The following is an 18,890-nucleotide window of genomic DNA, read 5'->3' as shown; positions in this document are numbered from 1 at the left end:
TTCCCAACTTTCCCACCATTCTATCCACCTAACTCCTCCTCACCCCCCTCACCTGTTCCTACTATATGTAACTGTATGGCATAGGTATATGTAGATGTGTCTGCATCTGCATAGATGTACGTAGTTTATGATGATAATCTATGACTGATAATGAGTGTGATGCTCCAAAATGGTGCATTTACCCAAAATTCAACATGGTGTGATGTCATCTTTGCATTTTTTATACAGTAGCTTACTTATTTTCAACAGATGGTGCCAGTTTACAACCATCCATTTAAAACATACTTCAGCCTTAGCAGCTTTCTGGATTTACAGTACCTTCAAATAACTCATGCCTATTATTGCTATCATTACTTTTCCAATTTATGTGTGTGCATACTGTAGGAGAGCCATAGCTACCTGCTGAAATTTCTTTCATGTGAAATTCAAGTTGGTATTTGACATGGTGAAAAACATGTTTGTTTGTTTTTTACTTTAATGTGCAACATGGTATTTTTCATAGCGTTGGTCCTCTAGCATTGCAGACGATTGTACTGCTTCTAATACCCCAGCAGTTTCAACACTGTTTTGTGTTCCTTACACTTTTTCTAGAACAATTAAGTATGTAATTAATTTTGGTTAATAACCATTATTGTAATTTCATTTACTACATTGTAACTCTACATAAAACTGTGTAGCCTGAGCCTTGATCATAGCTGTATAGTCCTAAAATTATATGCCTCAAACGATACAAAGCCATATAAAGAAAATGTCTTACTGTGTCTAATTTTATGTTCTTCTGCATTAGCAATGGAATTGTACTGTAAAGGCCTGACCTCTAAAATGCAAAGTGTCTGTAATAAGGTGTTGGTGTGCTTCCCTGTGTTTGCATGATCATGCGTGACTGTTGATGTAGGAAAGCCTCATAAAAACTCTTGCACTGGGATCTGATGCTACTAGCATAACAACAACAACAGATTTTATTACATTTATAATAGCACAGACAAAAGCGAGCAGATCTGAGTGAGGCCACAACCTTTAAGATAAAAGCAGGACCAGTACCAACAATAACACCGAATTAAAACGATACCCGTTAATCTTACCAATCAATTTCATGGAAGTGACAGTTTTACAAATACGGGGCAATGCAGTTTTATTAGCATCAGTGCCTTTATGTGAAAGGGAGAAGAATAAGATAATGTGAGCTTCCATGCAGGAGCTACTGTGTCACAGCACTGGCCTCACACCATTTCACTTAAGATGTATATTATCCTGCTGCAATATTTACATCTCATCACAGCAGATGAATCTTTGTCAGGCCTTGGCCCTTATCCTCCTATTGCAGATTGTCCCTTTGTGGAAATATCACGGGAGGCCAACAGCTGGCTGCAGTTCATCTCTTGTCACCTCACATTTCCAGCCACATCAATATTGTACAAGTCTGCTCAAGTTCAGAGCCTGTTTCGGACTGTGGCACTTAAACAGATGGCTGTCCTCTAGGCTTCTTTTGAAGGAAACAGAAGAAGGATAAACCAAATCGGATTTTTTTCTTATACTTTATTGAATATTTTGTGCAGTTAGCTATAAATATCTAGTAGATATATTAGTTCTTCTTCAAATCTAGAGCAATGTTATGTGTTTCTATGTGCTTTTTGGTCTGTCTCTTTAAAGATTTATTATTAAAGATTTAATATCAGAGTAGAAACTAAAGGGGATTTTCACATAATGAGAGAGTACATAAAATATCATATGGCATACATGAATGCACATACACGCAATCTTCCACAGCTTTAAGGGTTAGACATTCAGCCCATTCTTTAGAGTAATCACCATGGAAACTGGACAGGAGTGAAAAGCATGACTATGGCTAATGGAGCAATGGCAATGCAACATCCAGGGTCCTACACTGTGGCATTTACAGTATATGCAATGGCTGAGCAGAGTCTATAAACTTTCCCTGTCAACTCCTCTGAAATATATATAGATTTGTTTTCCTACTGCTGCATTTTCTTCTGTTGCAGCAAGCAATTACTACTGCATCTAACACAGCACAACTAAATTAATGCAATTCATCCTTAGAAGGGGTCAGTTATTTGTTTAAAACAAACTGTGACAGTAACAGCGATAATGAGAATCTTTCAGAAAAACTACTCAGTCATACATCAGCAGCCAAACTGGTTCTCATGTTGCTTCCATTCTGAGTTCTCAGCTGGGGCATGGATGGATTAATGATTCAGAAAGTCTACTTTCACTAAATTTCATTTATATTTATGATAATACTTTTTTGGCTTCTTACTCAAGTAACATACTAACAAAAAGCTGTTGTCTAATCATTCCACTTGCCAATTTGATGCTACTTTGCAGAGTATGAAGCCTTAATTTCACGTTTCAAGAGCAGCATTATCTCTGCACTACTTTTGTGCTCTATATACTGCACAGATGATCTTGCATACTATAGCTAATTTAAATTGCTCGTACTAATGCATTCACAGACAATTATCTCCAGAATCTGATGCTCCCCTCAACCCTGTGGTGGTTTATAACGACCTTCAGCTCATTGATTTGGTTGTATGGCCTGTGACTTTTACTAGTTTGGTTCATAGTCATTGCACTCATTAGTGTCGTTTACAGACACAGCAGGCAGTTTTCAGCGCACAAGCTCTGATAAATTCAGTGTATGCTACCTGGTTATCAACAGAGAGTAAACAGACCAAACTAGCAACTTGCTTGAAGATAGTAGAGCATATAGCTGCTAAAGAGACAGATAGTCAATTCAGTTCTGTTTGCATGGCGCCAAATCACATCAAAAGTCACTTAACAGTTTTCTCTTGTTGTTGTTGTTGTTGTTGAGAAAAACCCAACAAATCCCCCTTGAGCAAGCACGTAGGGACAGTGGGGAGGAAAAACTCCTTTTAACAGAAGAAACTTACAACAGACCTCAGTTCTTGGTGGGCGGCCTTCTGCCTTGGCTGGCTGGGATAAATGGAGAATGGAAAGTGAAAAGACACAAACACAAAAACAAACAAGCAAACACTGGGCAGGTTGATGTGGCCAGTGACTGCTCATAAGAAACATGACTACAGGAGAGAGGAGATACACAGCGACTGAGAATCTGCACAAACATGAGATACACAGAGATGTGTAATGGTGGCATATAGATGCATAGAGAGAGAGGAGAGGAGCTCAGAGCATCATGGGCATCATCTGGTTTCATAGTTAAAGGCTCTGCCTCCCATTCTGCTTCTGTGGACTCTAGGAACCACAAGTAAACCTGCACTCTGAGAGTGAAGTGCTCTGTTAGGATGATAAGGCTCTACGAGGTCTTTAAGATATGATGGAGCCTTGTCATTAAGGGCTTTGTATGTTAGGAGAAGGATTTTAAATTCTATTCTGAATTTTACAGGGAGCCAGTGGAGAGAAGCTAATATGGGAGAGATATGATCTCTCTTGCTAGTTCCTGTCAGTACTCTGGCTGCAGCATTTTGGATTAACTGGAGGCTTTTTAGGGAACTATTGGGACATCCTGATAGTAAAGAGTTACAGTAGTCCAGCCTGGAAGTAACAAATGCATGGACCCGTTTTTCAGCATCACTTTGAGACAGGATGCTCCTGATTTTGGTGATATTGTGCAGGTGAAAGAAGGCAGATCTAGAGACTTGGTTTATGTGTGATTTAAAGGTCATATCCTGGTCAAAAATGACTCCAAGGTTCCTCACAGTAGTACTGGAGGCGAGAGCTAAGAAATTACAAGTCACCCAGGCCTTTATGTCTTTAAGACATGTTTGAAGTTTGACCAACTGATCTGATTCATTTGGGTTCATAGATAAATATAACTGAGTATCATCTGCATAGCAATGGATGGCTAAATTCTTCCCTCAGGAGCTGGTGGACACCAGACCTGAGCTAAAACAAATAAACAGAAGCATCAGTTAAATAATAGTGTTGCTCCATATCTGCTTCATATGTGAAACTGTTTCCTAACAAAGTGATTGTTAACTTTGATGATCACTGTTTACAACTTGTTCCAGAAAATCAGTCAGTGAAGTTATCATTAGTTTGGGGGCATCTGCTGCTGATTCACGGGAGTTTTAGCATATAGTATGACACTGGTTAATGCTCCTTCCTTGTCCCTCCTGAGATAAACCCATATTCTCCCAAATTTGGATTTTGTGGCTCCAGTAACTGACAACATATGCAATAATTAGTGAACCCATACCCCTAGCTTGAAGGTCCCTCAGTCATAGACGGAGCTCTCTGAAAACGGTCTTCAAAAGCAGAATTTTTTACATAGTTCTCATTCTCTAATTATAGTACTGCAGGGGGAAAGTAACTGAGGACCAGTTTGCACTTGACTAATTACCTGCCTTATGCACAGTTCAGGTATTTGTCAGAGTTTCCCCTAATTAGCAGGTAGCTTGTTAACTCCACTGTTGTACTGTGTGTTGTAGTGTCTCTGTGACGGTTGCAAGACAGACTGGAAAAAAAGAGAGGAAAAAAGTAACTGTGAAGAAGCCAAGGGAAGGATTATTGCAGTGATGTCTCTTGAGTCAGACTCATGTAGCCCCTGAAGCTGAGTCTAGATTCCAACTCCATTTTTAATCATAAACCACACCCCCTAACCTATTCAACAAAATATCAAACTTTGCTGATGCAGTCATCCGCACAGTCAATGAGCAGTCTTAACCACGGTGAAATATTATTATCTTACCCATTAAATATTCAACTCTCATTCTAGTCTTTTATGTTTTTCCTGAACTTGTCAAATTATTAGTGATTTACAACATTAACTTAGTGCCTCATCTGGACAAAGCAAAGCTGATAAACTCCAGAGATATATTGGAAACTGAAATAGTTAATGTTAAATGAATTTCTATAAATACATCTTTCTTTTACTGTAGCTATGTCTCTTATGACAAACCTCTTTTTTGGTGAGTCCAAGAAATATCTTACATATAAACTGTTTATGAATTGAGCTCTGTTGTCCTTTTAAAAAAGTTCATCCATTATCCTTACCTGTCCCTGCCTTCCATCCAGTGCATGTTGCATTGGGCTCCATTTGTCTGTAATATCAAACCTGAAATAACTGTTTTCAGTTTGTTTGTTTTTAATACCACTTGGGTGTAGCAGAAGTAAGTGCTGAACAAAATACTGACAGCAATATTTTTACTTTTAAGTTGAAAGGGCTAACTTGCTCATTATTTGGAGAGATGGTTATGTACAGTATACAGTAATAGTCACTATTGTTTTAGCTCTTCTTTCTCTAACATCTCCTGAGGGACATATCTGGCTTCAGCAGCTTTGTTCCACTATATTCACCGGTCAAGTAAAGTCAAGCCAATTTTTATTTGTATAACCCAATATCACAAATAACAAATTTGCCTCAAGGGACTTTACAATCTGTAATGGGCAACAGACTAGGGATCCCTCTTCTAAGATGGACAGGCATGTCATGTGTACAAAGTAAATCAGCCTAATAAAGTTACAGTATGGACAATCAGAATGACAAAACTTGTATATTTTAACATACAATATATGAAGAACATTCTATAAACATATAGGGTATATATTATAAACATATATGAAGAACATGGTCCTGAAGGAAGAGCTAGTTTTCACCAATTGGCCCAAGCTACACGACCTGCCGTCCAGACAAAGGCCTATAGGAAGACAGACTGCACAACCACATGAAAAGCAAAATCCAAACACGCCCATCCACACATATAGAGGAAAGAAACAAATACACATTAGAGAGAGAAACTGAAGGTATTGTTGAAGCAGGAGCTTTCAGCAATAGGACAGACTGTAAATCTGTGTGTTCACTAGAATAAGACATAGTACTTGAAGCATTGTACATGATAATATGGAGATGTAGTTGTGATTGCCTGGGGGATTTTGCTTTGTAGAATTTTATCAGATATTTTGTGGTACACATCAGCACCGCTGGTGGGGATATTACTGTAATTAGTTCTTTGTGATTAACATATCTAGGGAACTTGTGAGTAATACAGCAGAGGAGGGAGACAGTGGGTACACCTCAAGCCTCTTATAAGATTGTTCCTACATCCTTGGTCCTCGAATGACCTGGAAGTCACCCTGGTTAACCTAGGACGTTCTAAGTCTTTTAAATCAGCTCTGAGGAGTGAGAAGAAAAGATGCTGTTGGAGGGGCCATGACTGAGGATGCATTAGACCATCCTTTGCAGAAGTATTTTTGTGAACTGACACTCTATCAAAAATCAGTCTGAGGAAAGGATGTCTCTTTTTGTTAATAATGTGTTTTCTGACATGTTTTCCTCACGTTTTACATGGATGGGACTAAGATGCAAGTGAGGGAAACAGTGGTGCTTATAAGAGACTGAAGACATGCGCCCAATGTAATAGACCAACTAGCTACTAACTTTGTCAGTTTGGTGCTGGGTTTTTAGAGATTCTTTTACAGAAAGCAGCTGCCTGCTGCTATCATAAATTATGCTTTGAGAGCCATGAAATTGAACCAAAACAGTATGTTTGCAAGCAATAAAACCAAAACAACGAAACTGCACTGCCCAGGGTTCCTCTATAAGAATGACCCCTTTCACAGACAAGTAGATATGTAATCCATCATTAATAGAAAAACACTGATTACAGCAGAAGTTTATTTCAACTACTCAGAGGAAGGCTGTTTCTGTCTCTTCAGACAGTCAGGAATTTGTTTATTCTGTGAAGTTTTTTTGAGATTTGCCCACAGATAGCATTAGTCTCTTTCTTTCACTCACTCCACTTTCTTGTCTGTACTGCATGCTATCAAATAAAAAGGCTTTAAAAATTATATACATTTTATAAAAATGTTGACTTTAATGTTACATGTTGTACACTGTAGGTATGTCACAACAGCATCTGACATACATACTATCAACACTCCATCAAAATTAGAAATAACCTTATACTGAAAATAAATCTTTCTTGTCATAACAATTATTGATAGACATTAAGGACAGAAATAATGAGATCTCAGTGTAATGTATGTTACAGAATAAAAGCAACATTTTGCTTATCTTTTGCTTACCCTATGTGTGTGTGTGTGTGTGTGTTTTGTTACATAAATTAACTATGAAAAATATTGAAGAATATTACTTTACTGTATGACACCATCACAGTTCCAAGTAAACAACTGTGACCTTAGAAGCAACGTATTTTATTTTTTTCAGGATTGAGGCATTTAATGGCTGTTTTGACAAGCACCAGCAGCACATGCTCTATGTGTATTTGTATGTGTACACTCAGCAATGTGTGTGGGAGTGTGAAGAGAAAGAAAAACATCCAGCAAGAAAGAATGAACAAATACTGTGGCTCTCATCTATTTTATTGTATGCCTCCCGCTGGATATGGATTCATCCATGCATCTATAGCTTTTGGCTTCCATATTAAGGTTACTTATGTCTACATATATCAGAAAAGACTCTATAGCAACTCATAACTTGTCCATCTAGTAAATAACAATAAATCTCAGCACACATTGCCAACATTGATGAGCAGCATTAAGAGAACATAAATCCCCACATCTGGAGGATTATGGTTATTTTGACAAATGTGAAATGCTTTCCAAATAGAAATGTTAATACATCATGAATATTAAAGTCAGCAAAAAATAATATTTCTGGATTTCTAGCACATCCAGTATTACAATGATGGATGTCAGCTTTTTCTCTCTTGACTGTAGCTAACACCTTTCAGGAAGGATGCTAATGGCCTGCTGTCTATATGATTTATTTAATATTCTATATCATTGTGCAAAGGTAGATTCATTGTAGATGCACATTTGTGGACATTCATAATAAACATCTACAATATACTGTACAATATCTTAATGTGTATTTCTCCAATAGTGCCACTTAAATATACTGACCACTTATTATGGCCTTCATGTCTGTGTCACTTTTGCTAAAATTATTTTTCACTTTATCCATTATAAGCAACAATCAGTGAGGGGGTCTTGTGGCCATTAGCATGCCAATCAGCATCCATGCATGTGTAGCCTAATAGACAGCGATGATAATAGAGGCTTGTCTGTGCTCTCCCGCTGCAGCGTTGACCACTGAGTGAATTATCCAGCTGACAGAGAGCAGCAGCACAGCTCGGGCGGAGGATGTTAATATGCCAATGAGAGTTCGAGCTTCCCATGCCAATCTGAGGCATGCCGGCATGGTGCAGCTGCCTATTACCTAATTGGGAATCATTTAGCTGCAGCTTGACATACAGTGAGAGCAGTGCAAAGGAGGGCCAGCCATGTGAATGTTTTTATTAGTAATCTAAAGCGAATAGCTTCATAATTAGAATGAACTGCTGTGTGCTATGTCACAAGACTTGATATCATTGTCCTCTTCTGCATCTGCAATAAAGACCTTTAGAGTGGGTCAGCCAAGTGTGTTGTTATAAAATACAAAATTTTCCAGAAGGGGTAGCGTTTTGCAACATTGAAGACGATAGATAGATAGATAGATAGATAGATAGATAGATAGAAGAGAGTAAGTGTATTTTCCAAAATGTTGAATCTTTTTACACATTGGTAACCTACTAAAACCTTAGTGTATAAACAGCAAATTCAAATGTTTCCCTGTTGCCAGTCAGGGTGCTAAGCTAGGTATAAAGTTTATACAGCTGCTACAGGCTAGCTTGTGCAGTCTTGTGTTTCTTAACAAGAAAAACATTGTAAGAATATGTCCCAAAAATGTCTGACTGTTACTTTGCAAATTTGCAAATTCTGTGAAATATTAAAACAATAATATGACTTAATTATGTAGCGACTAATTTCTCATATTGCCCGAGGTGAGGATTTCAGGGTTCATGTTTTGCTGAGAGAAAGTGAGAAAAGTATATGTAAACCACATGATCACTTCTCCAGTTGTTTCTGTTTGTGCAGCCTACTGTAATTTATTTTCACCAACTTGCATTTTAGGCAGTTTCCTCCTTTGTTTTGATTTATATTTTTGTTTTTGTTTTGTTTAACTGTTGTTTTTTTAATCACAATGCCACCTTTTGTGGTGTCAACGCTCAAACAACTAGATGAAAATGAAATAAAATAAGAAATAAAAAATTACTATTGTTCTTGTTAATAGCTGTTGCCACTTGAAACCCCAAACAATTCCCAGACCAATTGAGAAGATATAATTTCTTAACACACTAAACTCCAGAGGTTTTCAGTGATAGACAATGAGTATGGAGCTGAGAGGAAAAACCTCCCCCCGGGTGCTAAGCTAGGTATAAAGTTTATACAGCTGCTACAGGCTAGCTTGTGCAGTCTTGTGTTTCTTAACAAGAAAAACATTGTAAGAATATGTCCCAAAAATGTCTGACTGTTACTTTGCAAATTTGCAAATTCTGTGAAATATTAAAACAATAATATGACTTAATTATGTAGCGACTAATTTCTCATATTGCCCGAGGTGAGGATTTCAGGGTTCATGTTTTGCTGAGAGAAAGTGAGAAAAGTATATGTAAACCACATGATCACTTCTCCAGTTGTTTCTGTTTGTGCAGCCTACTGTAATTTATTTTCACCAACTTGCATTTTAGGCAGTTTCCTCCTTTGTTTTGATTTATATTTTTGTTTTTGTTTTGTTTAACTGTTGTTTTTTTAATCACAATGCCACCTTTTGTGGTGTCAACGCTCAAACAACTAGATGAAAATGAAATAAAATAAGAAATAAAAAATTACTATTGTTCTTGTTAATAGCTGTTGCCACTTGAAACCCCAAACAATTCCCAGACCAATTGAGAAGATATAATTTCTTAACACACTAAACTCCAGAGGTTTTCAGTGATAGACAATGAGTATGGAGCTGAGAGGAAAAACCTCCCCCCCCAACTTCCCCCAAAAAACATTAATGGGATGTTTTAACCTTTTGTATTCATTCCACCATATAAACATATAATACAGAGGCTGAAACAAAAATGCGGTTTCCACAGGTAGCAGCCTTTGCACAGAACAATCAATATATTCTCTAAATTCACCCTGGCGTAAATAGGTGGAGCTATAGTTTAGACAGTTAAAATACAGTAAAGTGAAAACTGAATCGGGCTGATGCCAGATGCCTGCTTTATTACCTTGGCCAGTAGCCAGTGACTCACTGAATAACAACTTCCACTTCTGGAAAGGAAACAATGCTGTTCTTAGATAGCTATTGTAATCAAGAGGTTTGAATTCATCCTATATTATCTGGTTGTGTAGCACACAGCTAGATTGGAAAGGACTTCCTGAGCCATTAAAGTTGACGAAACATGGTGATCTTGCCTCAGGCAAAATCTGACTGTATGCAGTGTTCAGCCCTAAAAAGCTCTGTTGGCAGCTGTCCAAGCTATGCTAGCCAGTGACTCACCTCTCTAAGAGCTCCAGCCATAACAGGCAGCATTTTCCCAATATTTCTGATTAAACCTGATTGCTGACTTGGTCGTGTTTGATTGGCAATGCTTTTATTCTTTTCTTGCATGCTAAGACTTGAAACTGATCCTGTTTTAGTTCACAGCTTCAGAAATGCAAATATATATAGACTTACTCACGAGCAACAGGGGAAAGACTGTCTGCTTAGTGTGAAGGGTTTGTTGACCTGTGAGATATACTGTCATAACATAAAACAACATTTATCGCAATGTAACGACTGTCAGCTGCATCAACACTTCATCACATTTTTGAACAGAACTGACATTAAGTTAATTGACTTTGTTCTGACACATTGTGTTTTAGTCATTATTAGATGTTTTTATCCAGAGAGACTGACAGTGGGTGAGAAAAGCTATCTGGTATTTTTCACAAAAACACCGGAGGAGATGACATAATAATGGGTTGGCAAACTGAAATATAGTAGGATGTTGTAGGAACTGAAAATGTGCCCTTGAGGTTATAGGACAGCAGTGTTTAACAACTAGATCTTAATGCAAATATGTGTAACTATGGAGCTTAGGGTATAATTATAGCAGTCTTATTCCTCTATAGTGATCAACCGTACCTTCACCATTATTGTTTTGTTACTGTTTTGCTCGTGGTGGTCATGGCATCTGTCATTAGGTCCAATTCTTTGGTTTATGACCAAAGACCTGTAGAATTAATGTCCTCCCTAACAGTCTCAGCTTTGTATTTAGCACTAATTAGAAAACTGTAGCATGCTAACACACTAAACTAAGATGGTGAACATGGTAAATATTCTACCTGCTAAACACTAGCATTTTAGCATTGTCATTATGGGCCATTATGTTGCCATGCTGCCATTAGCATTTGGCTCAGCGCCTCTGCTTAGCCTCACACTCTCTTAGGCTTAAACCTCAGTCTCCTCATTCATTTGACTGAGGCCAGTGTGGCACCACAGTGGAGGGGAACCAACACAGAGGGGGCTCCAAAATAGAGGTTTGTGCAGGAAAAATGCTGAACCTAGTTCAATTTTTGCTGTACACTCTAGCTGGATTATTTAAAACAGAAAAGCTGTACTGTTCACCTTGTAATCATCACAGTAAAAAAATACATTAAAATAATTTCTTTTCAGCTGTAAAATCCTGTGTCTGTTCTGTGTCTAACCACCCGCTTAGTCTTGTTAAATAGCATCCATGAGAACATTCCAAGACGTACAAGAGCAGCAGAGCAGAAGGCTTTGAAAAAAGGTCATTAGAGGAGCTCATACTGCTGTTGTGCAAACTCAGTTTCCACCACTTGCTGTTTTACATCCCATTCTTCACTCACTGTTTCAGTGAAACCCATTCTCAATGGTGAGTGCTGAAGAGTTACTGATTCAGTGATGTTTCTGTCTCTGTTTAATTCTGTAATGTCTCTAGAACACCCACTGTAATGAATTCATAAAATGAATTGTACATTAATTGTGAAGTGTGTCTTCAGAGGGCTGATCAGGAGCAAGTCGTGGGTTTCAGTATTCCCGACAGATAGGGCCTTACTAAAAATTAAAGACCCCATGAAATAGAAATTATAGTTTGTCCATGTGAAAGACGGGTGTAACTTACTGAACTGCAGGTGGAGAGTGCGCTTTATGTAAGCTACGTTAGGTGACAGTTCAAGCAAAGTGCTGGAAAAGGCTGCAACTGACTAAAGTGTTTTAGGAGGAGGCAATAAGAAAACAGAAAAAGGTCATGGTAAAGTGTGGTTGTTTTTTACCGCCAAACCTGCTGGGTGGGATAGTGCAGTATGTGCATGTGCATATGTGTATGTGCTTTGTTGTTTTGTACTACACAACTGGATTTAGTATGCTTTGGAGGTAGCATACAGATCTATATCAGACATACTAAAAATTTGCATGCATACTATTTTGGAAATGAGTTTGCAGTGCAACTACTTAGATGTCAGAATGTTACAGCGTTAAGTCTAAGCCGAGGCATCACCCCACATCACACTGTACCTCCCAGGCGAGACAAACAAGTTCGATATTGGCACAGTTTGGATACTCTGCTATTTCCTTGGTCAATGTTGCAGTTAATGTATAAGTACTCCTTAACTTTTTCAAGTCTAAAAAGGTCCAATTCCAAACAGTAAATTGCAAACAGAGACAAAGTTTGACACTGATGCATCTGCTCCGGGCTGAACATAATGATAAAAAGTGAGGAGCTGCTTGTGTCAGGTTTGCTGAGAAGGTTTAATCAATCTGTACAGTGGCGGTAAGCAGAATACACTACAGAAATAACCTGACACAACACACAAGTAGTCACTCTTAAAGCTTTGCATTGCAGTTTTCACTTTCCCTGTTGACAGTTATGAATAACACAAAAATGCTACTTTACTCCAAAACAAAGATCACATGTTTAAGAAGTCTCAACAGGTATTTTTTGCCATCTGGACTATTCATACTGTTTATAGTGAGAAGTATATAAGAATAGCACTATACCTTTCTAATGGTGTATTTATATATTTACAAATCTGTAGAGGTCCCTAGAGTTTAGCAGTGATATCAGGCTTTAAAAAAAGCCTTGTATTATCTCAGTAAGTGCAGCTCGGTTTATTTAATAGCACTTTTAAATTTCAGCCAGGATAAACTGGCAATGTGGGAGTTAAACGGAGGATGCAAGAAATGTTGAAGAGACAAATGTTGTAAGTGCTTTGCCAACTGCTGCTGTCCACAGAGAGAGAGAGGAAGCTGCTGGTTCGACCAGCCAACCAACTGCATTTATACCGATGTCAGCACGTACATGTCTGACTTTAACTACTGCAATAATCTGAGAAAACTAGTCCACAGTGTATCCTTCCCCCCGACAATCTGTCCCGAGAACTTTCAGAGCCAGACCCTCCCCCCTCTTCTTATTTCATTTTGAATTCAGAGCATTGTTGTTCTTGAATTTTTTATGAAGTCCTCTGAAGTCATGGGCAAAGTTCAGCTGTTGAATTAGACAATGGAGTGTCTTCAACTAATCTTCCTATTAATGTGGAGAACAAATGGAGCTGGATCATTGCCAGAAAGAAAACATTACTTTTTGAAAGCTGAATGGTTACAGCACTGTGAAACGTGCTCTAATAAAGAGAAAAAAAAACCTAAAAGCAATTTTGTTTTGCATCCGACCAGCTTTAAATAAATCCTTTTACAATCCAATAAAATAATCCAAGACACCATATTTTACCATAGATGTTCTGCCCACAACACATATTACGGTGATCTGTCATTTTTCTCACAAGCACTTTGAATAAACTATGGTGGGTTTCACTGTACAGCTGGTACAAGTAGTAAGACAAATAAGTAAAAGTATTACTTTAGTATGTGAATTCATTATGAGGCACTTTAAAACAACATAGTGAATGTGATTATTATTGATTGGAATAATAACTGCTAAAATAAGAAGGCAAAAATGTAGAGTACACTGTCAGGACTGGGAGACTTTCAAGTGCTGCATGATCTGATGCATATGAATGTTTCTGTACACTTTTTTTATTTTTCTTTGTGCATTTCAGGATGCATGAATGCTTCCATATTTTCTGTGAATGCATTAATTGACATTAGGATATTAATATCAGTTTCACAGTCTGTGATGCAGCTTTATTCCTTTTAATTGACATAATTCAGGCCACACTAGCACATAAAACTAAGAGAGGTCTTTGAATCAGCAAAGTGCCTGTAATGTAATAAGCACTCTCTTCTAAATGGAGCCTTGACTCCATTTAAAAGAGGGCAGAAAATATGTGCGCACTCTTGCTTAAGGCTTTCATCTTGCATATAAATCACTCCAACAGAAAGAGGGTGTTTGAGCAGCACAGATGCCAGGTCTTAGGGCACGGACTGTATCACCGGCCAAGGCTGCATTAATGGCAACGCTGTGCCACCACTGCATGAAGTAAATTAAGCCAATTCCAAATATTCTGAGAGTGGATGAAATGTTGAAAAGGAGGCTCTTTTTTTTTTTTTTTTGGCTGATTCCGAAGGCTTATGTGTGCTTTCTTTTTTTGTCTCCTCTTCCCTGCTTTCTGTTTCTGTCTAGATACCACGGCAGCTGAGTGCTTTGACGTTGTACAGGTGTGAGCAGTCTGTTCTGGATTATTGTCATGCCCGCCTGTCGCTACACCTCAACTTGGGTATGGAGCCCCCAGTTCAGGCGCTGGGAGGTCTGAGGCCAGCAGGGTACCACCCAGGCCTGATGGCTGCCGTCCCCTCTGAGCCTGTGCTGCCTTGCCCCCAGACCCACTCCCTTCACCAGTGAGCTGTGCACACTGAAGCTCTGTGTCCAAACCACTGTAAGTCTGCTGCAGGGAATCAGTGGACCACTCAAATGAAACACAAGGTTGAGTGGGAGGGAACAGGGACTGGTAAAGAAGCAAAGGAGACTATTAATCTACAGCAGAGCATCCTGCACCAAGGGTAATGAAAATGAAAATATTTCTCAGTGGAAATAAAGCAGTGCAGTGGTATTAATCAGTGAGCTTCTGACCTACCTGACCCTCAGTGTCCTCAATTAACAAAGGAGGCTGAACAGCAGCATGACTTTTCACATTCTGCTCTGCCTCTCAAGGAGTATTAAGGCTAATAATTTAATGATTTGTTAATCTTATTAAACATATTTCCTTGACTTCTCCTAATCTGGGGACCCCTCAGCTGCAACAGGTAAAGTAATCACATGCAAGCTGGTGTAAACAGCTTGATAATCAATTGAGTTGCAGAACAAATGAATGCTCAACTAAGCTAAAAGGTTTTCCGCTGCTTTTTCTGATCACACTGTCCGTCAGAGGTTTCTCCCTAACTCAAGTTCCTGCAGCATTTTTCATCCCCAGAAATGAACCATTCAAATGAAATTACCCAAGATGAGAGAAACAAGCCAGAAAATAACAGACAGTAATTGTCCTATAACATGTACAGCCTACACTTCATGCCAGCAGTAAGTTTTATTAACATGGTGACTCTTGGTTTTATTAATGATTTGTGATGTTGATTGCATTGTAATTCATTTAATTAAGCTGAGAAATAAACAGATGAAAAACACCAAGCATCTTGGTGCACTGGGACATTTCAATATTTACTTTTCATCATCCGCTTGAGTCACTCCTGTAGTTAATGCTTTTGTTTGTAAATTGTGTGGTTCAACCAATTATCTGATTGTCTATGTGTGTGCTTTTTACAAGATGTTGCATTATAATATATGTTAAATAAACCGTGGTAAATGACCAGTAAGAGTGGCTCATCAAGATCAGTGGTATATCAACTCAAAGAACTGACTAACAGCTGTTTTTTATGGCTGAGACTGAAAAGCACAGCACTGAAAGCAAGATGTTTTAATAATGATATGTGTCTGGTTTCTGCCTTAGTGATCAAGACCCTGATGATAACTTTCACTTGCTTTGGTCTAATCCTGTGACTGTGTGTAACCGTTATCTGACATAATACAGTTTACTTGGCTCATAGACTTTTATGTTGCTTTCAGGAATGTAAAGCTAGTGTACAGAGCAGTTTCCAAGTAAGGTCCTTAATAGACAGCAGCTCTGTGGTCTTCACACACAAATAGTGTGCCATGAACATGGGGAAAGCTAAATCTGATAAATTTGGAACACCTGGCAGCTAGTAAGTGACCGTTAGCTAAACCAGTCCCCTGAACAGCAATTGTACAGTTGTATTTTAACAACCATAAACAGACACTGGGGCCCATCAAGCTTTGGATTTCTGCATGTGTTGAAACCTTTGGCACGGAGCTGGAAGCGTAATCATCAGTATATAAAGTGTTAGGAGGTGTCATGTTTTTTTGTCTTTTCAGCATAAACACAAGAGCTGAAGTATAAGACTGATTAAATGGTGTTTATCTGCAGTCTAACATTTGTCTTGTATGACCAACAAAGCTGCCAAACAGGGTTAAGATTTTAAAAAGTAAAAATGTACAATCACTCTCATTGAGTACTTAAAGCTATAGTATGTAACTTTAGGTAGCACTAGCATAAAATTCTAAATCAATCCACTCTGCTCCACCCAGCACTCACTCCCCCTGCTCCACTATGCTCTACTATGATCTGCTACACTCCGTCATGCTCTGCCCAGCTCTGACCAGCTCTGCAGTTATTTGTCATTATGAAATTACAGTAAACGAGGATGCAAACTTTTCTCATCAGGTAAAAATAAGTGAAGTTCTCTGATTGGTTAGAGAAGGCAATGCAACTCAAAAACATTTTAGAAGTTAATATTTCTGCACTGCTGCCCGTGTTGTACAACGAGTCTGGTCACAGGAGGGTTCGACAGCAACTCTCCACATTAAGTCAAATTCTAGAGTAGATGTCTACATCAAACATATTTAAAAAAAGTTATGTACTATAGTTTTAATATCCAGTACTGTGTCCATATGGCTAGGAAAAAATAGCTCTATATTACAATACAGGAACAATGCTGTTTCTTTATTTCCATAACTTCTACATTGATTATCAGCAGAGGATGCAGAATTTTTGCCTGGGACATGTTTGTAGCTTTAGCCTCAGTCTTTTTGGCATCATGTCATTTCGAATATGTAGTCATCAAGGAGTAAAGGGTTTTTTGCTAGCTTAATATGCTATCCACCTACAGATGATGAAATCTACCAACAACAGTTGTCATGTCAGCTGGGAAAAGAGAAGCTTGTGTACCACAGCCTGAAATCAAGGACCCATTGATTAAAAAAAATTACTAATAGTTTTAAGAGGTAAATTTGCTCAACAATATGAAAGTAAACTGCAACATGAAAACAAAGAGCTTGACAAGCAACAAACAAGAGGGGCCAGATTTAGCAAGCAGTCAGTTGAGGCCTAATTTGTTCTGTGGCTTTTTGCAGTATTGATTTGGTAATCAAATAAAAAGCCTTTAAATGTGGGACATAACAAATTAAACTATCTTTACAAAATTATCTATTTTTTGTTTTTTTTTTATGTAAATGTTACTTTCCCTGTATTTCCCTGTTATTTTTTGTGCGTGTGTTGGGGGGGGGGCATAATATGTTCAATATTCTGTCATATTTCAAGCTCATTATCAAAACTGTGTCCATCTCCAATCATGCATAAGCTGCAATCTGAATATTTCAAAGCTGATTATATAATAGCAGCCATCTGACATCATAATCATAAAAGAATGATGCATTGTGCACAACTGCACGCTTGTATGTCAGATTTTCAATGAATCCTCAATAACAGGCATTTTGTAAATGTCTAGTGTTCCCCTGTAAAAAGATTTTTTTAAATAAAGGCAGCACAGAAGATATATCATTATCTGTGTATGACAACTTCATGTAACACATGACAGATTCACTCTGCTGGAAAATTCACTGCTCTGTAGCTGCACACCCAAAACAGTTTAACGACGCTGATAAATTGCATATACCGCAGTCACTTCGAGTGTTTGGAAGAGTGTTGAGAATCAGGAGCAGCAAATGCAACAGATTAGTATTCAGACTTATGTGTTCACATGCCTTCACACTAACAGGCTGATGACTCATGATACTTCAATCGATAACTACATCTGGAGCTGTTCTGTCTCTACAACCTTACCCACAAACTAGGAACATTTTTACCCACAGCACGTCTCAAATTAACCGTGTGACTCATAGAAACACAAGAGACATATGAGATATTTCATTCTGAAGGCTGGAGTCTAAAGCAGAAGGGCTGACTGATGACTTTTCAGGTCATGATAAGATTTTGTGATGCAAACAAACTTTTCTAATCAAGACATTCTGTCATGTGAAGGCTTGAAATGACTCAGCCTATAATAAAGTGTCAACCAGAAGAGCCTGAAGAAAACAAAAACACACAACTCTTCACAATTTTGTGCATGCACATTCATGTCACAGGGTGTCTAGGAAAAAGAACTGTGTCCAAGCCTGGGCAGTGAAGAAACAACGAGCTCTGTGCAGAGGCTGACTGGCTGTTATTTTCAGTATGTGGTATATTCGATTCTATCACAGACTTAATTTTCAGAAATGAAAAGTGTCAAGGTAATGGCAAGAGATGTTTTTTGGTTTGTTATTCGCTTGATATTTTATCTGTTTGGACAATATATTGGTCCTTCTGACAATGTGTTGGCACTTTTTCAGAAAGCGGACACAAGCTATTTTCTGCCTCCTCTGTGCTGTCAAAGAAGGCCAGACAATGTAACACTTGATATTATGTGGGATTAAAATCCTCTCATCCCTCATTCTGTTCCACTGATTTCATCTGGTGATATTATTTCTGTGGGATTCATTAACATTTACAAGACTCATAAAATCACAGTAAAGAAAAGGGTAGAAGAAGTGTAAAAAGTCATGATTGCATTTACATTAGATGTACTTTGTGCACTAAAAACTCTCTATACTAGTTTGTTCAAATGATCTGAAATCCAATCAAATCAGGCCAGATGTTTTTGCTCTTGGCTTAGTCTAACCTATATTCCTCTCCTGGGCGCAGAACAAATAAAAAGTGGGAATATTTACCTTATAAAACTCTTTACAGATGTGCTGTTCATCTCAAACATGCAG

At 38.2% G+C, this 18,890-nt stretch overlaps 1 protein-coding gene across 2 annotated transcripts in view; it reads left to right on the top strand.

Moving 5' to 3' along the window:
* The window catches only part of LOC109954886 (leucine-rich repeat transmembrane neuronal protein 4), a 54,028-nt gene extending 35,538 nt beyond the window's left edge, over window positions 1–18,490 (top strand). The window contains exon 3 of one of the 2 annotated variants that reach the window (XM_020590526.1): window positions 14,415–18,490. In XM_020590526.1, the coding sequence (XP_020446182.1) occupies window positions 14,415–14,633 (219 nt within the window). In that variant the 3' untranslated portion in view covers window positions 14,634–18,490. The remainder of the gene's footprint in view (window positions 1–14,414) is intronic. The other variant, XM_020590527.1, reaches the window with a different exon arrangement.
* Window positions 18,491–18,890: the final 400 nt, after the last annotated feature.

This window comes from Monopterus albus, unplaced genomic scaffold (assembly GCF_001952655.1).
Source record: "Monopterus albus unplaced genomic scaffold, M_albus_1.0 scaffold12.1, whole genome shotgun sequence".
Lineage (NCBI taxonomy): Eukaryota > Metazoa > Chordata > Actinopteri > Synbranchiformes > Synbranchidae > Monopterus > Monopterus albus.
The sequence above is the reverse complement of the archived record's forward strand: the minus strand, read 5'-3'. Positions and strand labels throughout refer to the sequence as shown.